Consider the following 23,421-nt stretch of genomic DNA (forward strand, 5'->3'; position numbering starts at 1 on the left):
TTTGGTTTTGGTTCATATTTGGTTGTTTTTCAAGCTAAACCCTGCTCGCTTCGCGTTCCTCTTATTATCACAAGGAGTCTTTCTGTGTCCAGCAGCTTCCAAAGCAAACAGCCAAACAAAAAGAACAACATTAAGTATTCTGAGGTCTTCCAGTGCAGCAGCTGCAGGCTGCGAGACCTTTCCTTTAAGAGCAGTATTCCAATCTATAAATCTAATAAGGGGTTTCAGAGCCCGGAGATAAACACAATTTTCTGCCTCAAAGGTCATGAGTTACATTTGCTCTGAGTGGATGGATCTGAAAACCGCAACAATGACTTGTCGTGTTCTCCTCCGACGCTGCAGCTCTCTCGGCTCATTACCGGGTGTGCGAACCCTACTTCGACCATAAAGGGCGGTACCACTTTGGATTCCACTGCCCGCGCCTCTCAGACAACAAGACCTACATGTTCTGCTGTCACCACAACAACACGGCCTTCAAGTACTGCTGCAACGACACCGAGTTTCAGATGGTCATGCAGGTCAACCTCACCACCACCTCAGACGGTTACGCACACAAGTAAGTCCGCATTAAACTGCCTCATTGCCTGTTTCCTTGTAAGGCTTTTTAAAAGATTCGTAAGTTTAATCAGGGTGAAATGTTGTAATAAATGTCTTTTATCATTTAAATCATCCTCAACGCTCTGTGCAGAAGGAAGCATAAAGGGATCTTCGCATACTTTTGGTGATTGTGCAAAAACTCTATGGCACTTTTGAAAAGTCACACACTTTTGAAAAAGAAAGGTTAAAAATAAACCCAACATGAGGGTTGTATTTGCGAACATAATCTTAGATCAAAGACAGACTGGGTTGATTTAATACCACAGGCTTGGATTATGGCTTTAGAGCAGCATGCTGAGCAGAGTTGAGCCGATATTGTATCAGGTCCTTAGAAAAATTTCATTTGGACCCCGGTTTCCAAATATGCCCATCGGCATCCACCACAGTGTGGACGCACCGTCAGCGTGAATGGAATATTTCTTTATTAAAATAAAGAAAATTATTTCTTTGTGAATTTCTTTAAGCAAGACTGTTTGCATGTTGCAAATTCAAGAGCCCTAGTTTCATAATTTACTACCAAAGCAAGATGAGATTGGATACATGCAGATGTATGGAGCTGAGCTTTCGGCTCTAAAATGTGTTAAAAAGCCTAAGATGAACTTAGCCAGCGTTAGCTTCTGCTAGCTTCTTGCGTGCAAGACGCAAATAATATTCAGAGAACAAAGTCATTTTCCGTTGTGAACTGGAATTGCTATGACAACCCAGTGACATCTACATTGTTTCACCGTCTTACATTTCTTATTTCATCTTGTTAAAGAGATTAAGTGGAGTTTGATCAGGTCGTTGTACAACTTGTTAAAAATGAAGGACGACGAGGAACTTTCTGTTCTCTTCTCTAATAAAACAAACTGGGTCACCAGTGTTTGATTAAAGCGTCACAGTCAACAGAGCATTTGGGCTAAAAAAACAATAACTATCCACGCTGTTTTTTTGTTTTCGTTTTAGTAAATATGTGTCACGGTCATGTCTCGGGAAAAATCGTGTCAGACCGAGCAAGCAAACACTGTTAGGCTATAAATGGATAAATCGTGTAGCGACATCATTCGTTCATTTACTTATTCATTCTCCTTGCCATCTTGTTCGTGGTGACAGGAGGGGGATTTGGCTCGTCCCAGCTGTTACTAAACATGGCACGCGCACCCCCCCCCACACACACACACACGCCCACACAAAACAGAACATCAGTCAAGAAAACACCAAATACCCTATCTTTTTTCTTCATTTTTCACCAAACTACATTACAATGTACAATTTATGCCCGTGTTAGCTGACTTAAATGGGTGCTGCTCAGTTCATTCCTTTGTTATTTTGTACTTGTTCAAGTGAATGGATCATTCTGGACTTTTAATACCGACCAGTTTGGCAATTAGAGTAATATTCTATTACCTATGGTCTAGGACAGGGAAGTGTGGTTTTATGACTCTTCCAAAATGACAAGAAAACGTGTGCGCTTTTGAGAAATAAATGTACATGTACAAATATGATCAATTGCTAAAATGATTTTTAAAAGTTTAAATATAGATAAAAAAGTAAACAATACGCAATGGTGTAAGTTGGGGCTTGCAAATGGTTTGTTTATTGATATGAAGTGTATGTAGGAAGGAGCCCAACCATGGATATAAAATGGAGGCATAAACAGGAGCTGTTAATTAAAGCGACTAGTGAGAAAAAGGTGGAGGCCGTGATTCTTCAGTGACTCTCCGCCTGCAGCTACTTTGGACCAAAAGGTTTTAAACCACAACTTTTGCAAGAGGACCGACTTTCTCTTCGCCGTCCCGCTCGTTGACACGGTTCACCTTTTGCTGAAGAGGTTCGTCGACATTGAGCCGCAGCTTACAGAGAGGCATTCAAAAGCATGAAAGTGAAGAGCAGATGCTGAAAGCACTTGTGGCGATCGGCCCACCTGCCCGCAACACTGCTGCGCCGACGCTATGTCCTCTGTTATGTTATTTTTTTTCTGTCTAGTTTCTATCAAAATACAGTTGTTGGATGGAAAGGATGAATAGTTAGGTCCGTACTGGCGAGCCGTGGTACGATGTGCCTGGAGGACAGGCTTTTCACTAGCAGGCTGAGGTGATTTCTGCTGCATGAAGGACACAGAAAAACCGTGGCTCTCGTTCTGTGGGAGCTCTCAGTGGGAGGTTTAGGAGGCAAAGCCACAGCCTTTTGTACTAATGCCCTCCCAGTATGCAGTCGATTCACGCTGCCCCTCTTTCCTCCCCCAGCAGGCCGTGGTATTTCGGTTTTAGCATTGGGAAGCCCAGTGAGCAATTCTTTCATCTTGGCTCAAAAGGTGATGGGCCTGCGGGTTTGATATTTACCACTGGCAAAGCTATATAAAAAAAAAGAAGAGAAACTGGCCCCAACTCTGCTCTCTCCTCACACCACATGGTGGAAATGTTATTACAGGTTGGAGGTTTAGCGCTGCAGGTGTTGAACACCAAAGGGCATTTGACCTTTGAAGGAGTCGTCAGGGTATGTAGAGTAAAAACAGGAGCTGAAAGGAAACGCAAAAAATATTTACTCCCCTTCGACTTTATTAACTTTGAAAGTGGTTACGAATACAACTTTCGAAGTACTATGTGTTGCTCCAACACAAAATAGTACAGTTGAAACTGTGAAAACAAACAACTCAATAGTGTGGCATACACATCAGTAGAGATGTGTTCGTCTTTGCAAAATAGAGCAAGTTTAGTCAGACTGGACAGTGAGTGTCTGAGAACAATATTTTTCAAGTATCGCCTCAACTGGATATCAGTACAGACTTTGAATAGGCCCTTCAAACACAAGGATATGTTTTGATCTGAAAAGCCTTCTGTTTTAGCTTCGGTTGTGTGTTTGGAGATGTTGTCCTGCTGGAATGTGAACTTCTGCCTTGAACTCAGGCTTCTTTTTTTTTACCGTCTCTATCTCCTAGCCTGCTGCATTCAGCTCTGAGCTAAAGAAAAGCAACCCAACATCTCAATTCCCATTTTATCTGGTCAGCGTACACGCTTGTTCTTTACTGTGTCCTTAAATGGATTAAGGTGATACGACCTAAACTGCTGCAGTCATGGCTTCTTGTGACTTTATTCCAACAATGTGTGTTGTTTTTTTGACTCATAAAGATCAAAGTGATGGGATGCACAACCAGTTTTCTTGTCAACAGATTCTCTCTTCTGAGTTCTGGATATTTCCAGCTCCTCTAGACTGCTGCAAGGCAAACTGGCGGAGTCACGTTAAAATGAATGCTGGAAAAAAAACAGACAGGGAAGGTAGAGCTGTTGATAGCTGATGAATTGCATCATCTACCCTCGGAGGGATTTAAGTTTACGTATCTAATAACAAGTCGACAATTTCCTCCTAGCAATGAGCATCATTTCTTCCTAAACACATATAGCACCGTACTGTAAACATTTCTCCTCGACGCGTCCCACAAGATTTAATAAGTGTTTGTTTCTAACTCAGAAGTGGGAAAATGCAGGTGAGGTGAGCATGCATTGTCGCAGATCTGAGAGCAGAGGCAGCAGTCATCTACCCTAATGCACCTCCGGGCAGCTCAGCACATCCATTTGAAGCGGTTTCTTCAGATTCATATCTACAGGGCTCTGAGATTTCACAACGTAATAGGATTCACTTGATTTGCTAAATCTAGAAGCATTTTCACATCACGGTTTATCACGCCGTTAATCAGTGCGGTTACTATAATTGGATAGCGAGGCAAATAAAATTTGCTTCCCTCCAAATAAATCTCTATTTTCAAGTAATATTGAGTGTCAGCTCCTCATCTGAGTCAGAGTAGGTTTTTTTTTTTTTGCTTCTTCTTTCTTTTCATCCATTTGTGGGATATTCCCCCGACTAAATGCCCTCAGTGCCAACTCGAGCAGAAATGTCACACTCAGAGATAATTTAACATCCCCCGTTTGCACAACGACCTAGTCTCCCACTTCTCAGGGAAGCTTATTTTCTGAAACTTTTTTTTTTTTTTTTGCTCGTTTACCTTGTTAGACTTTATGGATACTGGTAGACTAAAGTAGTTCAAATGTGACCCACATAAATCCAGCTGGATCATGTAACGCGTGGAAAAAGAAATTTGTAAGAGGTGAAACATAAGAGCTGAGATGTTTGTTGGTTTTTATTTATCTTTTTAATTTTTTTTGTCAAAGCCAGAATGATGGGGGATTAAAAAGTCTCTTGCGCTAATTAAATTCTTTGTCCAATTTGTGCAGCTGATTTTAAGAAACTGCAAAGGGAACAGATGGAGGTTTATATTTATTTATCTGTTTTTGAATTTGTTTTTGTTTTTTTTTGTTTTTTTTACCAAGGGAGAATTGGATGAACATCTTGGTCCTGCCAAGTGAATAGCGAACGTTCACACCTGGCAGCACCACCATAGCCTTCGGGATTTGGGAGCTTAGCTTTTAGAATATCAAAATGGAAGCTCTCGGCGTGTAAAGACTCTTAATCATCATCTTTTCCCAGATAAAGCCGGGCTGTTGCTCCCCGTCTCTCTCTCTCTCTCTTCTGGCAGTAATTACACAGCCCTGGTCGGCGTGTGGATCTACGGCTTCTTCGTCATGGTGCTGCTGGCCCTGGACTTCCTCTACTACTCAGCCATAAACTACGAGCTGTGCCGGATCTACCTGGAGAAGTGGGGTCTGGGCGGCCGCTGGCTGAAGAAGGCCCGGAACCAGTGGCACCGGTCCATGCCCGAGGAGAGCGAGGTCCAGGCCCAAGCCCAGCCCATGGTCCCCAGCAGCCACTACCAACCCAGACACAGCCTCAGAGGAGAGAGCCACAGCCCGACGCTCCTGCCCTACAACACGTCCACCGCATGGTGAGTCTCTTGACACTGCACATACAAAGGAGTAGGCGTAGTTCAATGATGTGATATATAGTGCTAGTGAGACGCACTGATTACATTTTAGTTGATTTACAATCTTCAAAGTTGTACAAATTTTTAAAAATATCTGAGTGTTTGCCCTTTTTTGGATTCTGGTGATTCTTTCTTTCTTCAGATCATCAAACAAATTCAAATTTCGCACAAAGATTACCTGAGTAAATGCAAAAATGTTTTCCAAGGTTTGCTTAATTTCTTAGAATTAAAAAAAAAAAGCTATCCCAACCAACCAGCGTTTGTTTTTTGAGAGTCTTTTAGATGACCACGGAGAAGGTTTGGTCCACTCTTCTTTGTAGGACTGTTTTAATTTAGCTGCACCACAACATGAATAGTGATAAACGAATTAATTAATGGTTTAAGGTCATGCCACAGTATGTGAAGCAGATTCAACTCCAGGTTTTGACTAGTCCACTTCAGAGTCTTTTCCCAATCCAGAGGTGGATTTTTTTTAAAGCTCTGATTCCCAATCTGATCATCCTGCTTGCATAACCCATGTGACCTTGTGTTTAAGATCGCAAACTGATGTCAAGAGATGCTTCTTCAAGTTGTACGAGTAGAAATCAGAATTCCTGATCAATTATAGAAATAAATGTCCAAAAGGTGAAGTACTCTGTTGCTTTTTCTCTTTTCAGAAAGTTCTCGTTTTATCTCATTAGTCCACAGAATATTTTGATGATCAAGACTTTTTCGTTTGAGATGGGTCTTTGGGCTCAAAATGTTTTACAACTTGCTTTGTAAGCCATTGCAAATGAACAGATGTTAATGTCTATTTCTTGTGCTCTTGAATGGGTTTAGGTCGGGTCATAATCTGTCGCCTTTTGATATCTTTCAGCCTACTTGTGAGACGGGTTTGTATGATTGTTCGTTTTTTTGGTCTGGCTTTAAATAGGCTAATGAAAGTGAACACAACCATCCCTAAGAAGTGTGGCACATCCCTTATTTATGGAGAATTTAACAAGGGGGTATTTATTTTAAATTTATTTCCCCATAACTAAATCTTTTAGTTATATGGGACACTTAAGGAGCCTTTCTGTGGTGAACGGCGATTGATTATTAATGCTAGGAGCAGAGGTAACATTACTGCAAGTGTGTGAGAGGAGTCACTGTGACACAGGTTTTCGGAGTTAAGTGGGATTTTATGGCGTGTAGTCACCATGACTGCATAGGTCACATGTTAAACTGCCTGTAGCATCTTGTAATTTAGCACAATTAGTCCTAATTACTGTCAGAATTCATATTATGCAGGGTTTTTTTCAAAGAACTGGTAATGGCTGTGGATAGGAGGGATATCCTGTAGTGATCAGCGTTGCAGTGAACACAAAGAAGCCTCTGACTGAAGAACAGCCTGATAAAGAGGATGTTCTAGCTCTACAAAAGCGTCGTGCTTTTACTGTTATCTAAAAATCACACTGAGATAAAAAAATGGCAGTCTTGGTAAACAGCAGACGGATGATCAGTTGAACAATGACGATCAGTTATTTATTTATTTATTTATTATTTTTGCCTTAACATTGTTAAATAGGCTCTTCTAGTCAGGTGCAAAAAATACCAAAATGAAAGCTAATCACCTTCTGATAGCATAAATAAACTATTAATCAAGAGCGCTGTGAAACGCTTCTGTAACCTCTGGCTGCTGAGAAATAATTAGGGCTTTAAAATCTTTCCAACACATCGCTTGCTACTGGGATTTTTTTTTCTCTCCTAGCTTTTACCGCCCCGCCCCCCGAAAAAAAAAAAAAACATTACAGTGTACTAGTTTGTCAGAGCCGAACATCTTCATGTTACTTGGCCTTTTTACCTTCGCAAGGCATCTGGTTAATGTCACCACGCAGTTCACAGCCACAAGATACTCCCCAGTGGGAGCTTTAGAGCAAGCATGCTCATGTTTTATCCAATAAAATAAGCTATGCAGCCCTTCCGTAATAAACATAATAAATATAGTTGCTATCCTTGGATATTCCTTCTGAGGCTACGGCGTCTCGGTAACAGCGGGCTGAATGGTGCGGAGGTTTCGTTACGGTTAATGGTCCAAATATCTGATTTACATGATTTCTGGGGGGGGGGAAAGCTGTCTGCTAAAAACCAATCGATGCTAACATATGGTTAATATTTGTTAATATTTGCTGCAAACAGACAGAAAAAAAATATCCACAGGTGTATTACGTAAATCTCTGTGGAGTACAGCACAATGTGATTTGTTCTGCTCTGATAAGCACATTTCCAACATGGATACCGTGTTGCCATTTGGAAGAGAGCAGTGAAGGAAGCAGATGTTTGGATACCAGTGAGGTGACTGACTTCAGAAATGTTGTTTATCTCTGTTTTCAAAAGAACATATATATATATATATATATATATATATATATATATATATATATATATATATATATATTTGTTTTGTTTTCTTTGTAGTTTGTGCTTTATTATTTCAAAAGCAACATGGCGGGGAAGCCACGAGTCTAACAGCATAAATAACAGTGTTTTCAGAATATCTCCTGTGAAGTCAACAGGGGCTCCAGCATCCAGCTCAACATTTAGTTTAGTTAAAGAGCAAACACGGAGATAAGCAGACTGCACACAAACCGTTACAGGCAACAGCAGATAAAATCAACACATCTTCCAGGAACACAGACTCCCATCCTTCTGTCCTAATAAATGTCTTCCTGCAGAGCATTTAGCCTCCATGTCTGTGAATGCCTGTTGGTTTGAGTTCATCCAGCGCCTGTTTTAGAAAAAAATGGTCTGGAAAAAAACTCCTTTAAGCTAAATGAAAGTATTCTGGGTCACATAAAAACCGCTTTTTTCTTTTTTGTGGTGTTTTCTTTGGAAAACACCATCCTTCATCCTTTCTGTGTTTATTTTTATTGCTTTTGAGAGCAGTCAGGAAGACTCAAGGTGCATCAGCCCCACAAGTGAGCGCAGTTAAGACAAAATGAGATGATTTACGACACCCGGAGTGAACCGCGGAGCGCAGTGACTGGTGGGGGGGGAACATCTCCTCCTCTCTTGCCAGACATTGTTCAAACTTTGATGAAAAAGCTGCAGAATCGAGGGAGCACGGCCCGAACAAACATCCACTTTTGCGCAGGCGATTTTTCATCCAGGTCTCTGTCTCGGACGCGGCGCGCCCATATCTCTCTGACCGGGGTTCGGTCTCTTCCTTGAGGTAGACGTGTCTCTTGGGCCGTGATAATTTAATGTTGCGACGGCTTGACAAATGGCTAGGAGAAGCGGTGTGGACTGCGTGGACCCAGAGACGGAGGAGTGGGGATGCTGGAGAGGGGATCTGGAGACCCCTCTGCCGGTGGAAACGTGGTTAACTTAGACTCAACAGATCCGTAGAGCCTCCTCATTAGACACAAAGTCTGTTCGGGATGATGGGACTCATCAATCCTACACTGGCTTAGGCTCCTCTCTAATGCCTGTGTGCCAGCTTTTGGGTGGATTATGTTACAGTATTGAAATACAACAAATTAAAGGGGGACCTAAAATTGTTAACCACTTCACCTTGTAAAAGTATTTACATCCTCAGCTGTCACATTCAGCAATTTTAGCATGGTTTAATTAGCACACATCTACAATTACAAAGTAGTGTGTAATTATAAAATGGAAGGAAAATGATCTAAATGTTTTACAAATTGCATCTGAAAAGTGTGGTGTGTAATTGTATTTAGCTCTCGGAGTCAATTTGTGGAACTATACTTCATTGTAAGTGCAGCTGCGGAGCTATTGGTTCGTCTCTACCAGCTTTAGTTCTTCTTATTAGAGACTCTGTGATTTTCCTCCAATCCACAGAGAGATTGCCAGACTTTCTCCTTTGGGATGTTTGGGTTACGATCACACTTCACGGTTCCACTAACTAAGGAAATTGTAAAGCGTTCCAACTGGATTTAAGTGTGAACTTTGACTGAATCATTTTAGCATAGAAAAGTGCTTTAAATTAAATATTTTTCATCGTAACTCTGGCTTTATGTTTAGGGTTGTTGTCTTATTTATCTAATTTTTAAAAACCCCAACAGGTTACTTATTGGTCTGCATTTAGCTAATCTTCCTATCAACTCTGATCATATTCTCTGAATCTCCTAAAAAAAAAAAAAAAACTCCACACAGTATGATGCTGCCACCACTAAATCCTCTTTCACATAACATACGTTCAATAACCCACAAATATGAGCCTGTTTTTGGCTGATAATACATCAAAAGTCAGGCTTCAATCAAGCCAGCTACATCGACCCGAAGTGAACTTGGACTGAAAATGAGCATTACATATAAAACGAATGTCAGACATTCTAGAGCGTCACGCTGCAAGTATTTTTGTCTGGTTTCTTCTGCAAATATGAAAAACATTTTTCCTACTTTAAGTGGAGGGGAAAAAAAGTCTGTCAGTTTAACCAGTACTTTTTAAAATCTATATTCACAAATTATTGCAAATCAACCTTATGTATCTCGCTGAAAAGTTACTTTTAGGTTCTTTGTGTCTTATTTCAAGTGTACTGCGTAAAAACATCAATGGCATGTGTTGCATTTTAAGTTTTGTTCTACATCTTTGGTAATGAAGAAACTACCACTGGCTGAAACCCCGTGATCTGTGTGTAAACGCTGTTTGCTTTGGGTGTGTGTTAATTATTAACATTAAAACAGAAGAGAGGTTGATTTTCAGTGTGTTTGCCTTAAATCCACCAGCCAGATGGTTGGCCACTGTAAACATTACATCACGCAGGCTAGCCTTCTACATTTTAGCTGGACATAATTAGTGAAGGAGTCTGTTAGGAGCACTACGTCAAAGATTTTATTTCACAAAAGCTTGTGAAAACCATGTACGCTATGTTGTGTTGGTATGTCAAGTAAAAAGCCAGTAAAGTACATTGAAGTTTGTTGTACTGTGATAAATCTGGAAAACTTTATGCTGTGTAAACACTTTTACAAGGCAGTGCCTGTTTAGTTTAACAAGGGAAGCCAACGTCAACGCTCTAAAAAAAAAAGTCAAACACTAACTTGGTCAAGATTGATGTCATATCTTGTCCAAGATGTGTTGCTATAAAAAGAGTATCTGCTTTCTTTAAAAAAAAAAAAAAAGAAAAAGAAGAGGAAAGAAAGCAGCAGGGCGGCTCTTACCAAAACCTAAAACAGTTCTTGAACAATCAGTGAAGCGACATGACAGATGCTTGGAGCTAAATTCAGTCACAGCCAGTTTCTCGGGACGAGATTAGAAGCGCGCGTTTGCAGTTTCACACGTTTAAGCTCTCCTCTGAATGCTGATAATGCTCACACTTCTTCTTAAAAGTGTTAAGCAACCAAAATGGACGACAGCAGGCCGCAATGGATGATGCCCACGCAGTGCGTCATCAGGCGGCCCCTTGTTTTAACTGTGGGGATCTTTTCCCCCTCCACCGCCAGGGGAGACTGCAGGGAAATGCTTCAGAAACTAACTGGGTCCACTTGGTTTAACATCTGCTGGGCCAAATGTAAATACACAGAGTGTGGGTCAAATCCCAAAACTGGCTGAGCGGCATCTAAAATCAAATCCCGGTCTCACAGAAACTTGGGCATCCTGCACCGTATGGCTGCCAGTGCAGCACGGCGATCCAGTTGAAGTATCCGTGGACGGAGAAAGTGCAGCTCGGCGTTCGGCAGAGGGAATACTGCTCTCTGTTTCGCTACGTGAGCCGGCTGGTTTACACTGCTGCAGACCTGCTGGGGGTTTCAGTGTAGGCGGCCTGAGAAAGCGCTTCTACTTTCTCTCCATGGATACCGTTTATTAAACTCCGCCATTCAACATATTCACTTCGGATTGAGCAAATATGGAAAACTTAATTCTCGCTCTTCAGCAAATTACGTTCAAGGGGAAAATATTGAGTCCACCCGATATTGTGGTTTATCTTGGTTTTATTGGAGTGGTGCATCGGTTCTTTGCATACAGGAAATTGCCTGCAGATGGAAGTTTACTCACAGGGTAAATGGGAAGCCTAATGGCAACGACATCCAAGATGGTGATTGATTTTTATTTTTTTTTCCCCTAAAGCTTGTATCTGATTTTTCTTTCTGCATTAGCATACAGCGTGGCCTGTGAAACGGCTAACTCCTAAAATCAGAGCAGCTAGTTTGATTGATCTATTCAGGTCTGTGAAGCAAGGCGTATCTCAGAAACTAAAGATTCTCAATCAAGGCAGTTTGTTCCTCTCAGAATGGAAAGACCGAAAGAAAATAAAAAACAACACAAACATCAAGATAGAATTTGTTGAATAATTGTGGAATCGTTGCTCCACAGACTCACTTCATGTTCTTTTGCCAAAAGTAGGTAACGATGAGACAACCCGGGACAGGATGGTACAAATCTAGTCAGATTTGAACATTTTCTTCTTTTTTTTCTCCACAAAAACTCCAGTGTTTGGTGTGGTTTTATGTGATAGACTAATACAAAGTAATGCAAAATTGTTGTGAAGTGGAAGGAAATTGATTGACTTAAAATGTTGCCTTCATTTGTGTTCAGCCCACCTATGTCAGCGCTTCGCTAAGGCGCCTTTTACTGCTATTACAGCGGTTTTTCTTACAGACTTAATTATATAGAGATTTTTACACATTATTATGTAAGTCTTGACTTCGACTAGGCATTTTTAACAAAGGATTATAAACTATTTAATCGTAGTCTGGCTGTTTTTGCTTGTTATCCTGCTTGAAGGTGAACTCCTGCTTCTCTGCCTCTGCTGAAGACATTTTGTTTTTTTGTTTTTTTTTCTGACCAGTGTCTTATTTTTTCTTTTTCTCGTCACTCTTATTGTCCCTCATACTGTCAATATATTCTCCCACCTGAGCTGTGGATCTCTGCAGCTCCTCCATGCATCTCTCGGCTACTTTGCTGCAAGGTATTGTGTCAGAGTGGGCTGAGTGCTACGAGTATCCACAATAACTTTGAAAACTTTCTTTCCTCGTCCTTACCACTTCATAATGTTGCACTGTTTTCTAATAGTTTATCAGATAAAATGCTTGGAAGTTTGTCGTTGCAGTCGGACAAAATGTGAAAAATTTCAAGGTGTGGACAGTTTGTCCACTTCAAGTTCCAGGCGCTCGCGAAGCTCACCTCCGTCTGGGTTTCACAAAACCAAAATACTGTAAGGGAGCTCGCGCTGAGAATCGTCTGCACTCGTTCAAGACTCATCCTGTATTCTCTTTGTAGAGCATCCACTCTAAGATTCTGCAAAAATGATCTGATCAGCTGCTGACATTTAAGTCCGACTGGATTTGGTTTGTGCTGCAGAAATATCTCGAGCGGTAAGATAAGACACATTAGAGGTTTCTTTCCTCGTGTTTGTTTTGCAGCAGATAAAAAAAAAAAAAATGCACGAGTCATTATTGGTTTCATGCAATCTGAGCATCTGCCAGGACAGTCATATATAAAAAAAATAATAATAATAAAACGGAAAGGAATAAGATGTTGGACAACGTTAAATGACACCGCTGCAAAATCAGCCAGAGCTCCATATTGAATCCCTTGGCGACTGATAAGTCACTCCGCGCTGAGAAGCAGCAGTACGTCCGCCCACTCGATCTGGGCTCTGAGCTCAGTGGGCCAGCTGAGCTTCACCATGTGGAGACCGGTCCGCGCGAGATGACATCTGTGGCCACATTTGGCGCGCGCACCTGACTCACCAGGCGTCGCAAGCAGAGCTCCCTGTAGTGACTCAGCGTTACCCTCCGTGTGTAGTAAATCTTATCACCTTCGCCATCTTTTGCGTGCTGTTACATCACTTACTTTCCTAACACCTGCACTTCAACATCTGCTCTGCAGGAAGTGACGCCGAGCTGCCTCAGACTCTGGAAGCTAAAACAAAACATTTAACCTTCATTTTTAATTTTTTTCTGTTCTTTTCTTTTCCGCAGCGTGATCAAAGCCTCGCTCTGCCTGCTGCTCATTGGCGTCCATCTTTGAACCCACCGGTTGGTTTTCTGTGATAATAATGGAACGGTACATTATAATATTATCCCTGGCCTGTCTGTCCACGGAGCAGCACGCCAAGACCTTGTCCAATTAATGCAGCCCTCCATGTGGTTTGAGTTAATTAACATCATAGATGCTACAAAGACAGACGGACACAGAGCTCTGTTGAAGGCAGAGAGCGGGCGAGCAGGTTTAGGTCTTTGAAAATGCTACACTTAGGTTTTGCAGTAATGAAAACACGTGGGATATCTGCAGTATTTAAAATTTTATTTTGGTCTGTACAGATTTGAAGGTCAGTAAATTAGAAATAATTATAAATGAGGCTCATTTCGTTAAGTGAAACACCAGGTGTTGGTTCGGAATTGCACATTTGAAAGGCTGTTCAGGTGTAGAGGAATTAAGGCTGCAGTGTAGGTTTCAGAAAAGTGAGACCTGATGTTGGTTGTTTCTTCATGTTTAATGTAGATGACTTCTTTTCCTCCTTTTGTCAAACCACCTGTGTTCTTTACGCAAAATATGGAAATTTGGAAATTAAATCCCAGTGTAAGATGAATCTGTATGCGGGTTTCCAATTTTTGAATTCCTGAAATAAATTGCCTTTTTGACGATCTTCTGATTTATTTATATATCTACATTCACCAATTTGTAACTGCTTAAACTGAGTTCCCCTAAAACAATAAAATAGCTTTTACACAAAGCCCAATTCTCAGAAAAGTGGACAGCTCATTGTTCCCAACTGCGGCGTGCACGTGGCTCCGCTCATTTAGGCAGAAGAGATCGGTGGATGTGATTCATAGGACGGAGGTGGGCTTGGAGTCCTGACGAGACTTACAGACTCCTAAAATATTCCTGTAAATTTTATTGCTTTTTGAAAAGCAGAGCAGCCCTGTTTTATTGGTTCTTCTGTTCTCTGACTGTGAGCTGAATTTAAAAACCAATAAGCTTTTTCTTTTTTTTTTCTTTTTCCCCCCCCCATATAAAGAACAATGTTGACCAAAAGGCTCAAAGAGCACCAGCTCTTAAGCGTAGACGGTGTCAACCATAAAGCGAAAGCCTCTCTGTGTTGTTCGGTAGGAACCAAACCGTCTCCGTATCGACGGAGGGATTTAATGATGCAGACCCGTGCCCTCTGAGTAATAAAACGGCTTTTAGGAGAGTAAAAAGCACCGTTGGTTATCTGCTTGTTATCTGCCTGCAGTCTGTTTGAAATTACCTTCACTGCATATCCAGAAAAGTCTTATCTGTTTTTTTAAAGAGTCTGCCTGACTGTGAGGACTCTGCTTGTTCTCTGACATGCAGCTGAGTTGTTGTCATGGTCATTTAGTCATGCACATAAACTGAGATAGTAATATTTATTAAATATTGCCTACTGAATGAAATATGTTTCCTCTAAAATTGTTCCATATTTGCTAAGACACTTCAGATAAATTTATTAGATGTTTTAAACAGAAATTAAACTTTTAACTGAATGTTAATTTAAGACTTACACCATATTTTGTTGAAAGTCAAAAGCAGCAGCAGCTGCTGGCTTTTCCTTGTTTGAAATCGCCACTTTTAGCTTCAGTTTCATTTCCTTCAAAAATAAGCAAACTCTCCAAGTGTTTTCACAATTTGTTGAAATTTAACCACACATTTGATTTACTTAATAAACGATTACTCAGGGATTTTACATGATCTGAACAGTGTGGTGGACATTTGCTGTCAGGCTACTGAACTAACACTTCAACCAAATTGCATTTCACTGCTGGGCTTTGAGCAGTTCCCTATAAAATCTCAAGAAGTTTGTGTTTGTGATTTGTCTAAATGCAAAAAGTACCAGAGGTATCAATACTTTTTTACAGCGCTGCATCTGATCCACTGTGTCCCTCAGCATTATGGTTTACCCTCATAATGCTGAGGCATTATGTGTCCTTACAGGTTCCATTTTCAGGTCAACAATATTTATCTCAGACTTTAATCTGCTTTTAGATACTGGCGAAATCAAATTTCTGGGTTCTTATTAATTTAATTTCTTTATATTTTCCATCAAGTTTCCCTGTTTTCCCATCAGGCCTTGTTCCTGGAGAGTACATTTTTGAGACGCTCAATGATGACCACTGCTTTTGAGCAAAACATGAACGGACACCTGTTTATAAAAATCCACCGGCCAGTTTCTGTTGTCCATAGATCTGAAATTTCTGTTTTATTTTATTTCACTTAACCTTCATTTTACCAGGAAAGTTGGTCGAGAAGAACTTTATGATTGACAAAGTGATTGCTGAGTTATCTTTAAGAATTCAGAAACATTGGATAAGTTATTTGTGCTGCGATGTTACAAGATAAAACATATATACATACATACCGTCTGCTCTACTAACATAAACTGATTTGTTATCATTGCTCACATAGTGACTGTGAACTGAAGGCTGAAGCCAATTCTCCAACCCAAAACCTGAGGAAACGCTGCCACCATTTTAAAACATCTCTAACTTGGGCAGATTTTCACCACATTATTCAATAAAATTTATTTGCATTTAAATGAGCAATTTAATTTGAAAATGTTAATTAAATGTTTTATCATCAGCCATCCCATATGATTACTTTAACTGATTAGTCATCCTGGGGAAGACTAGCGAGGGCAGCAACATGTAATCATCTTGTCAGCTGCTCTGGTACATCTCTACATCCGAATGCTTTGTTTTTCGTTGTGGAGAAAATGTAAAACGGGGCTGTCCGCCTTTCACTGGCGAGGACAGCATGTCAGACCTGAGAAGGCCTCAGAGTCAAAGGCAGCGGGGTGCTGCTTATTCGTCTCCCTTTGTTGGGATGACAGTCTGAATGTGCACTAAAAGGAGAAAAGGATGTAAAGAGGGGAAATAATTAATTCACCCCCTGCTGACTTTGTAGGTTTTTTCACAAAGGAGTTATCAGCATTAAATTTTTTTTGTGGTAACTTTATTTTAAAAATCTGAAAAGAAAAAGTAAAAAACTGACTTCCACACCATTGAGTGAAATAACATTTTTGTCCGCTTTCGAACCACAGCTTGGTTCTTATTGCAGGAGCATTTGTTGGCAAGCGCAGCAGTAAGAGTTTGTTAACAGCTGCTTGGCAGCTTACAGCTCCAGATCCCTCCTACAGGTTTTTATTTTCTTTTGTTGGACTGAGATCTAGAGACTGGCTCGGCACGCCACAATGTTGATCTTCCTTTGTCGATGATACGATTTGGGTTGGTTTCATACTGGACGACCGCATCCGCCGTGATGATGAGGACAGAAGGTCCACAGACACCGAGCTGGTCCAGCGACCCCGCAACGCCGTGAAGCCGGACGCACGCCGGTTCAGTTCGGATTCGTTTTTCACGGATCCGAACTTAGTTTTTTGTATTACCAATGTAAAACTAAAGCCTCCTCAAGCAGCTTCACAAACAGAAACCCATAATCATTACTTCTTCCAAAACATGGCCAGTTGAGCTCATGCCTAAGAACTTGAACTAAGTCTGCGTTCACACTGTAGCCTGAAGTGACCCAGTTCTGATTTTTTTTTTTTTTTTTGACGTAATGCGACCTGCATCCGATCGTCTCATGACAGTCTGAACAACGCAGGTCGGATATATTTTTTTAAATGCAACTTGGGTATCCGATTCAAATGTGACCTAACGTCCAGGTCGCATTCTGAACGTCACTGATACTCAACAGTTCCCACTATTCTGTGCGACAGGAAGAAAAACAACAACCATGGTGAACTATAACGAGGATTTTGTTGTTAATATGCTGCTCCGGTTGGACAACAACTTCAAATGTGTAAGCTATGCTCCACTGTAATCATCCATGTTTAACACAGAGCACTAATTCTTTTTGATGGCGGTTGGCCAAACGCTGAGAACGCTGACGTTATTGCGCCCTCTACTGCGCATGCGGGGCACTTTCAGATCGTTTGCCGTTCACATTGCAGAACACATACAAGGTTGCATATGTTTGGCAGTGTGAACGGCCACAGCAGAAAAAATCCGATTTGACCAAAAAATCAGAACTGGGTCCCTTCAGGCTGCAGAGGGAGCCTGCCGTAGTCTTTGTCTCATCTGATCAGTATTTTCCCCCCCAAGTCTTTTCTGAGTCACTGTCAAACTTTTGATTTTACAATGACTGTTTTCCCAACGGTGTTCTCGGTGACTGCGACTACAACTGCCTTCAGATCAATAACAGGCTCTTCCCGTGCAGCTGTGAGCTGATCTCCGCCTTTTCCATGATCATTCAAAGCGCAACAAAAAAAAAGGTGAGGGATCATAAATCTCCGCATGAAGCAAGAACTGTCGCCTAACTTCAAACTGATGGATGACGGTGATGGATGTTCATTTTACGTTTCAACTATTTCAGAAACATTGGATAAGTTATTTGCAAATATTACACCAAGTGTGATCACCTTTGCACAAAGCTGTTGCAAATGTCTGATAACTTGTATCTGATGTCGTTTGGCAGCTGCTTACACACAAGGACTGAATCTTGTCGGATAACAACCGAGCACAAGTCAGACGTCTGGTTTGTTTGTAAGAAATAAAACCCGTCATTCAGTTGGTTGCTAATAATTTCACCCTTTTGTCATGTTTTTCTTTATTTTTGCAGTTTCGGTATCCATTATGCCCAATATTTTTGGTTATATAATTGTGCCTCCTTTTAAAGCAAGACATCCTCTATGGCTCAATTCATACTCATTAATGGGACGTCTCAGATTTACTATGGCAACCAGTCATGGAAATATGGCTTTATGGCTCCAGTAACTCTTATCTACCAACAAGAGGGCACATAAATGTTTTGGTTGGATGGGTTTTTATATTTTAAAAATGAAAGAGGCACAAACACTGATCAAAGCTACACGGAAAACACAGTTTTCAGGAAATAAAGAGCCATTTTATTACGTTACGCAAGAGATTTTTATAATTAATCCCCTTGATTCATAATACAATTCCATTAAATTGGAAAAAAAGGAAAGGAAACTAAAAGTTGTGACTCATATTATCCCAGTCTCTTCAAAGAGTTGTTGTAGGTGCTGGTTGCTGTGGGCAGAAGGATCTCCTGCAGCAGTCTGTATTACACCAAATAAGAAGAAGCCCCTGACTGAAGACGCTCTGTTGTTGGCAGTCTCATTAAGAGGATGGTTACAGTTGTCCATGATGTTTTTCAGTTTATAAAGAACGACTTACTTTAACATAATAAAAAAATGCATGTAGTTAAACTAGATGAGCATGAATTGACAGACGGGAAATGGCAAGTAAGGTGGGACAAAATGGCAATTTGTGATACAAATTGACAAATTAACCTGGAACACATTGTGACAAGGAAATGAATATTACTTTTTGCGTATCGTGTCGATTCTTGTTTGATAAGTCATCTTTTCACGTCACAATAAGACCACTGGAACTGGCCAATAAATTATAAACCGCTCATTGTTTTTATGCAAGAAAACTCTATTTAGCTCTTTAATTAGCAGACGATCAAACAACTAGTTCCCCAACTGTGTCATATTTTAATCTGAGATGAATTCGGTTCATTTTGACCTCATTGCTGTTGTTGTTGTTGTTTTCTCCTTTTGAACAGAATAATGCTGCGTGCTGAGTGGACAAACTGAAGAGTAGCAACTCCTGGTTTCCTTATACAGAACAGAGGAGATGTCCCAGAACCCCTTCTGCAGTGTGGACTGCAGACACGTCACCACCTTCGGCCTGGCCATACTGTAGTAGTTTGTAGTGACTACTGCCAATACGTAATGAGCACAAACACCCGAGGACGGACAGAAGCAGGTTTTTGGGTTTTTTTTTATCTTTTTTTAGGAAGAGATGATCAAAGAGGACTCTTTCAGCTGCAGCCCCAGCAGAGGAGAGACGGGCTCATTTTACTGCTCAGAGGGATTTTTGTGATCCTTTAAAAGCAGCCGGCGTGGCCCGGAGCGACGAACTGGAAACCCTTAAACCCCGCCAGCCTACAGACACAGCTCCTCTTTCTACAGTAGATATAAGATGTTTATCACGCCGCTGTGTCACTTTGTGTTCAGTAGCAGTTAGACACAGTCGTGGATTATCTATTTGGTGAATTATTTATGTGAACTAGTAGAAGAATTTCTATGAGTGGCTAACTTTCTGAACATACAACAGCTTAGGTTGATGCTGAGCATCTCACTTAGAATGTCTTTTTGTTTTTTTTTGTTAAAACCAGACAAACGTGTTCTCAGTGATGCTAAAAAAAAAAAAAAATCTTATAAGAAAATGCTTTAACTCCTCCTTGACAAAGACACAGCATCGCAGTTTATCCTCTGGTGGTTTCATGATCCTGACATGAAGTCCTCCAAAGGTTCTGTCTCTTCACCCAGAACATTATTGAAGATCAGGGACGGCTTCGCAGCAGCAGCAGGAAGCTTTATGCCAAGTTAAACACATCCACAATCCTTGGTGACAAGCCTTCAGACCAACAACAACGCCAGGCCGATACTTTTAAGGTTAGTTTGTAATATTACGACTCGTCTGAAGCTGTACAAGCGGCAGCTTCATTAGCAATATGATGCAATCGATTAACCGTAAGCTCCTTTATAAGGAGCAACTCTGTATCCTGTACTGGTCATTGATAATTGTAAGAAATTAGCCATGACTTAAAGAAAAAAAAAAAAAAAGAAAACCATCCGGGCCCCGTCAACACTGGCAGCAATAATGTACAGCAGCCTAATCAGAAAGATGAACTGGTGCCATGAATAAAACCCCTGACCGCAGACCGCGTGTGCTTAGAGAAGGAAGAGAAAAGAACATGTTTGTATTTCAGAGTAAAGGACTCGTAAGAAGGTCTCCAAAGATTTATGTGTCAGCTTGGTAGGAGCTAAATTATTACCGCTTTGTGGAAGAAAACTGTACAGGAGAGTTGCGTCCAGTCAGAGCTTTCAGACTTAAAGTTATTTACTGGAGAATATAAGTCAAAATGCCCTCCATTATTTCCAAGTCTCTTTTTGTTGGTTTTACAAAGCAAAAGCCTAAAACCACAATACAGTGCCTTGTAAAAGTGTTCAAACCATGTTGACATTTTGAAAGTTTTTTTACATCACAACCACACCCTCCGATGTATATTTTTGGGGATTTTATGTTGTAGAAGAACCCTAAAGTTGTTCATAACTGTGACCCGGACGAAAGATATTTTGCCCATGCTTTGAAAAATAACTCAAGGCCGAACTTGTGGATGCCGCCGCCATGTTTCTCTGTAGCGGATGGTACATTCGGAGTGATCTACTGTGTTTTCCTCCAAAACTGTGTTTTACATGTAGCCAAAAAATTGATCTTGGTCTCATCTGATCGGAGAACCTTGTCGCTCATGTATGCATAACCCCCTAAACACAAAATACGGCAAACAAAAAATAGGAATTCCTATAGCTTTCTTTCAATAATAATCCCTTTCTGTCTTCATGCCACATAAAGAGCAGCGTCTCCCACCTGAGGCCTTCGTCAAACATCTGGATTTACACTGAGCTTAAGCCGAAAGGCAGCTGGTTGCCCTGGATTTTATTTTAAATTCTCAGAAAATACGTCGAGGTTCGTGGTTGTGACGTGGCAAAGTGTGAGAAAAACCTCGAGGGGTGTGAATGCCTTTGCACAGCACTGTAAATGTATTGATTTATTTTGGATTGACGAGTGATTATAAACTAGTTAAATATAACAACCTACTATTGTGATTTCACAGTGATTTTAGTACCTGTTAGTCCACCGCCTGTTTTGCCCCGTTAATGAATGAACTGCTTCGCTCGAGTTTTATCTTAAACTAGCAGACACGTCTTCAGCTGTTTTGTCCTTTTGTTGATTTATTCACCCAGTCGTGTCCCATTTAGACACACTTAACGATCTGCCACAGTGGACAAAGTCATAAAAACTAAGTATTCACATTTAAATGGCTTAAAGGGACATTGGAGTCACTTTTGCCTAGAACATTAATTACAGAAACACCAAAGTGATTCCTAATTGACTGACTAAAAGATATAAAGACGATATTCAGCTCTACTATCATCTGAAGGTTAATACTTTGGGCCGACTCTGAATCAGCTGCTGAATCCAGAAAAGAAAAAAAATCCTCTTTTGGTGGAAAAGTCAGACAAAGCATCTTGTGGTCATTAGACCACTGACTCCAAACAATTTGGTGGAGCAAAAACAAACCAGATGGAGGATTTGATTCTTTAATCTCAGCGCTCCATGAAGTCGGCCAGCGTCATCCGTTACCCGTTATCTCCAGTGATATTCAAATTTGCTGAACCGCTAGAGCAACTTAATTCCCACTTTCAGTAGCTGAAGTTTAATTGCGCGCTTGCCCCAGAAGACTTGTGCCATCAACTTCTAGGGGGCAGAGAAGAGGCGGGATGTGTCCAAACGAAATAATTGGCCCACAGCTCAGTTCTGGCTTTAAATTACTCTCGCTCGCTCAGAGTGTGACGAACAGCAGCAGCAAACAGGAAGGTGAGAGCTTTAACAGGGTGCGGCAGGAGAATAGTCCCCAAATCTGGATCAATTTAGAATTACATTCATGTATTTTTTAGTGCTGTATGAATTTTTTTTTTCTTTTTACATATCACTGGTTATAAAATGCATTAGTCTTACCCAGGAAATTTAAATCGAAAAGTAGCAGCAGGATCTTAGATGGAGTTCATTATCCAGAGACGTTTTTAGGAATCCTAACTTGTTTTCAATGTTCCGACCTGGTTTCCTGTGATGTTTTCTGTTTCGTCCTTATTCTGGCCTGACGTGATGTGGTGCTGTTAATCGTATCAGCTCAAGCCTTTCTCCTGTACTGAAAGAAAAAAATAAATAAACAGATGTGGGGTGGGGGGGCGAAGGAAGCACACAGCTGTTTCCGTCTCTCCAGGTTGTCATGGTAACAGTTGCCTTACAGTTAAATCCCCCACCTGTACACAGAAGCTTTGTAGTGGTCGATACCTCACTCTTCTCTGGGTGTGGTGATGAAGACGATGGTGTGCACCGCGTTCTGTCTATGTACCTCCTACTAGATCGAGCGTAACTTTTTCAGTGAGATTGTAATTGCACTCGTTGACTTTGTATTGTCACAAAAGGGAGAAATAATAAAGTTTTATCTTTTCCAGTGTGTTTAAATCCCTCTGTGTGAAGTTAGTCTCTTTGACAAAAGGAAGGGAAATCATCAACAGGACAATGAATGAAGCGCCACACTTTCCGAGCCTTTAAAATTAGGCTTTAAATGTGCTATGCTAGTTCGTGGTGTGAAGGCGAAGACGCCAGGTGATGGCAGACTGACGGGAAGCGGGGAGGAGAGGGGCGGGGCCAGGGCATCCTTTTTTTGGGGGGTCGGGCTTGGAACCTATTGCAGCTTTAGTTTTGTTTAAATTTCTACAGCAGAGCAGCAAAATTCTTGAAATAAAATATGTCATGAAACAAAAAAACATCAGGAAAGAATCAGAGGCAGTATTGCCAGATCTATTTATTGCTACTAATTTATGTTTATTACCTTGAAAAAGTATTTCTACACCTTTAAAACTTTTAGAACCATTGTCATGGTATAGCCACAAACTTCAGGAACTTGTGCTACAAAACGTAGCGTAAAAAATGAGAGGTCACAATTTGGAGCTGCAGTGTGTCGTGCATTTCTATTTAGCCTCCTTTTATTATTCTGAGGCTCCTAACAAGCACCATATTTCTTTCATAAAATGAAAGGATTTGTCTGTCGGTGGTGATCTGAACAGGGTTTTCACACCGAGCTGAAGTTGAGGGAGGTTCAAGTTACAAAGTGTCTAAGCACTACCTCTTACTTTGCACAACAGGAAATGTGAAGAAATTATGTTTTCATAAATTGGGCCATCGTAGGAGCTGTGTGGCGGCAAAAGGAGAGGTTTGCCCAGGGCGCCATTCATCTAAGAACCGCCATTGAGCCGGTAAATAAGAGTTCACCCGTGAGTAATTTATCCTCTGTGTAACTCCAGCTGTTCTGACGGCCTTTAAAGTTTGGTAGCAAACATTAGTGAAGAAACAGCACCATCAGTCGA

General features: G+C 40.9%; 1 protein-coding gene across 3 annotated transcripts in view; it reads left to right on the plus strand.

The window, feature by feature from the left end:
• shisal1 (shisa like 1) overlaps nucleotides 1-22,510 on the plus strand; it is a 65,933-nt gene extending 43,423 nt beyond the window's left edge. For 2 of the 3 annotated variants that reach the window (XM_023352096.1, XM_023352087.1), the window contains 2 exons: nucleotides 343-556; nucleotides 5,108-5,417. In XM_023352096.1, the coding sequence (XP_023207864.1) occupies nucleotides 343-556; nucleotides 5,108-5,417 (524 nt within the window). Of the gene's footprint in view, nucleotides 1-342; nucleotides 557-5,107; nucleotides 5,418-18,983 lie in introns of those variants that run through there. The other variant, XM_023352100.1, reaches the window with a different exon arrangement.
• Nucleotides 22,511-23,421: the final 911 nt, after the last annotated feature.

Source organism: Xiphophorus maculatus, chromosome 2 (assembly GCF_002775205.1).
Source record: "Xiphophorus maculatus strain JP 163 A chromosome 2, X_maculatus-5.0-male, whole genome shotgun sequence".
In the NCBI taxonomy this organism is placed as follows: Eukaryota; Metazoa; Chordata; class Actinopteri; order Cyprinodontiformes; family Poeciliidae; genus Xiphophorus; species Xiphophorus maculatus.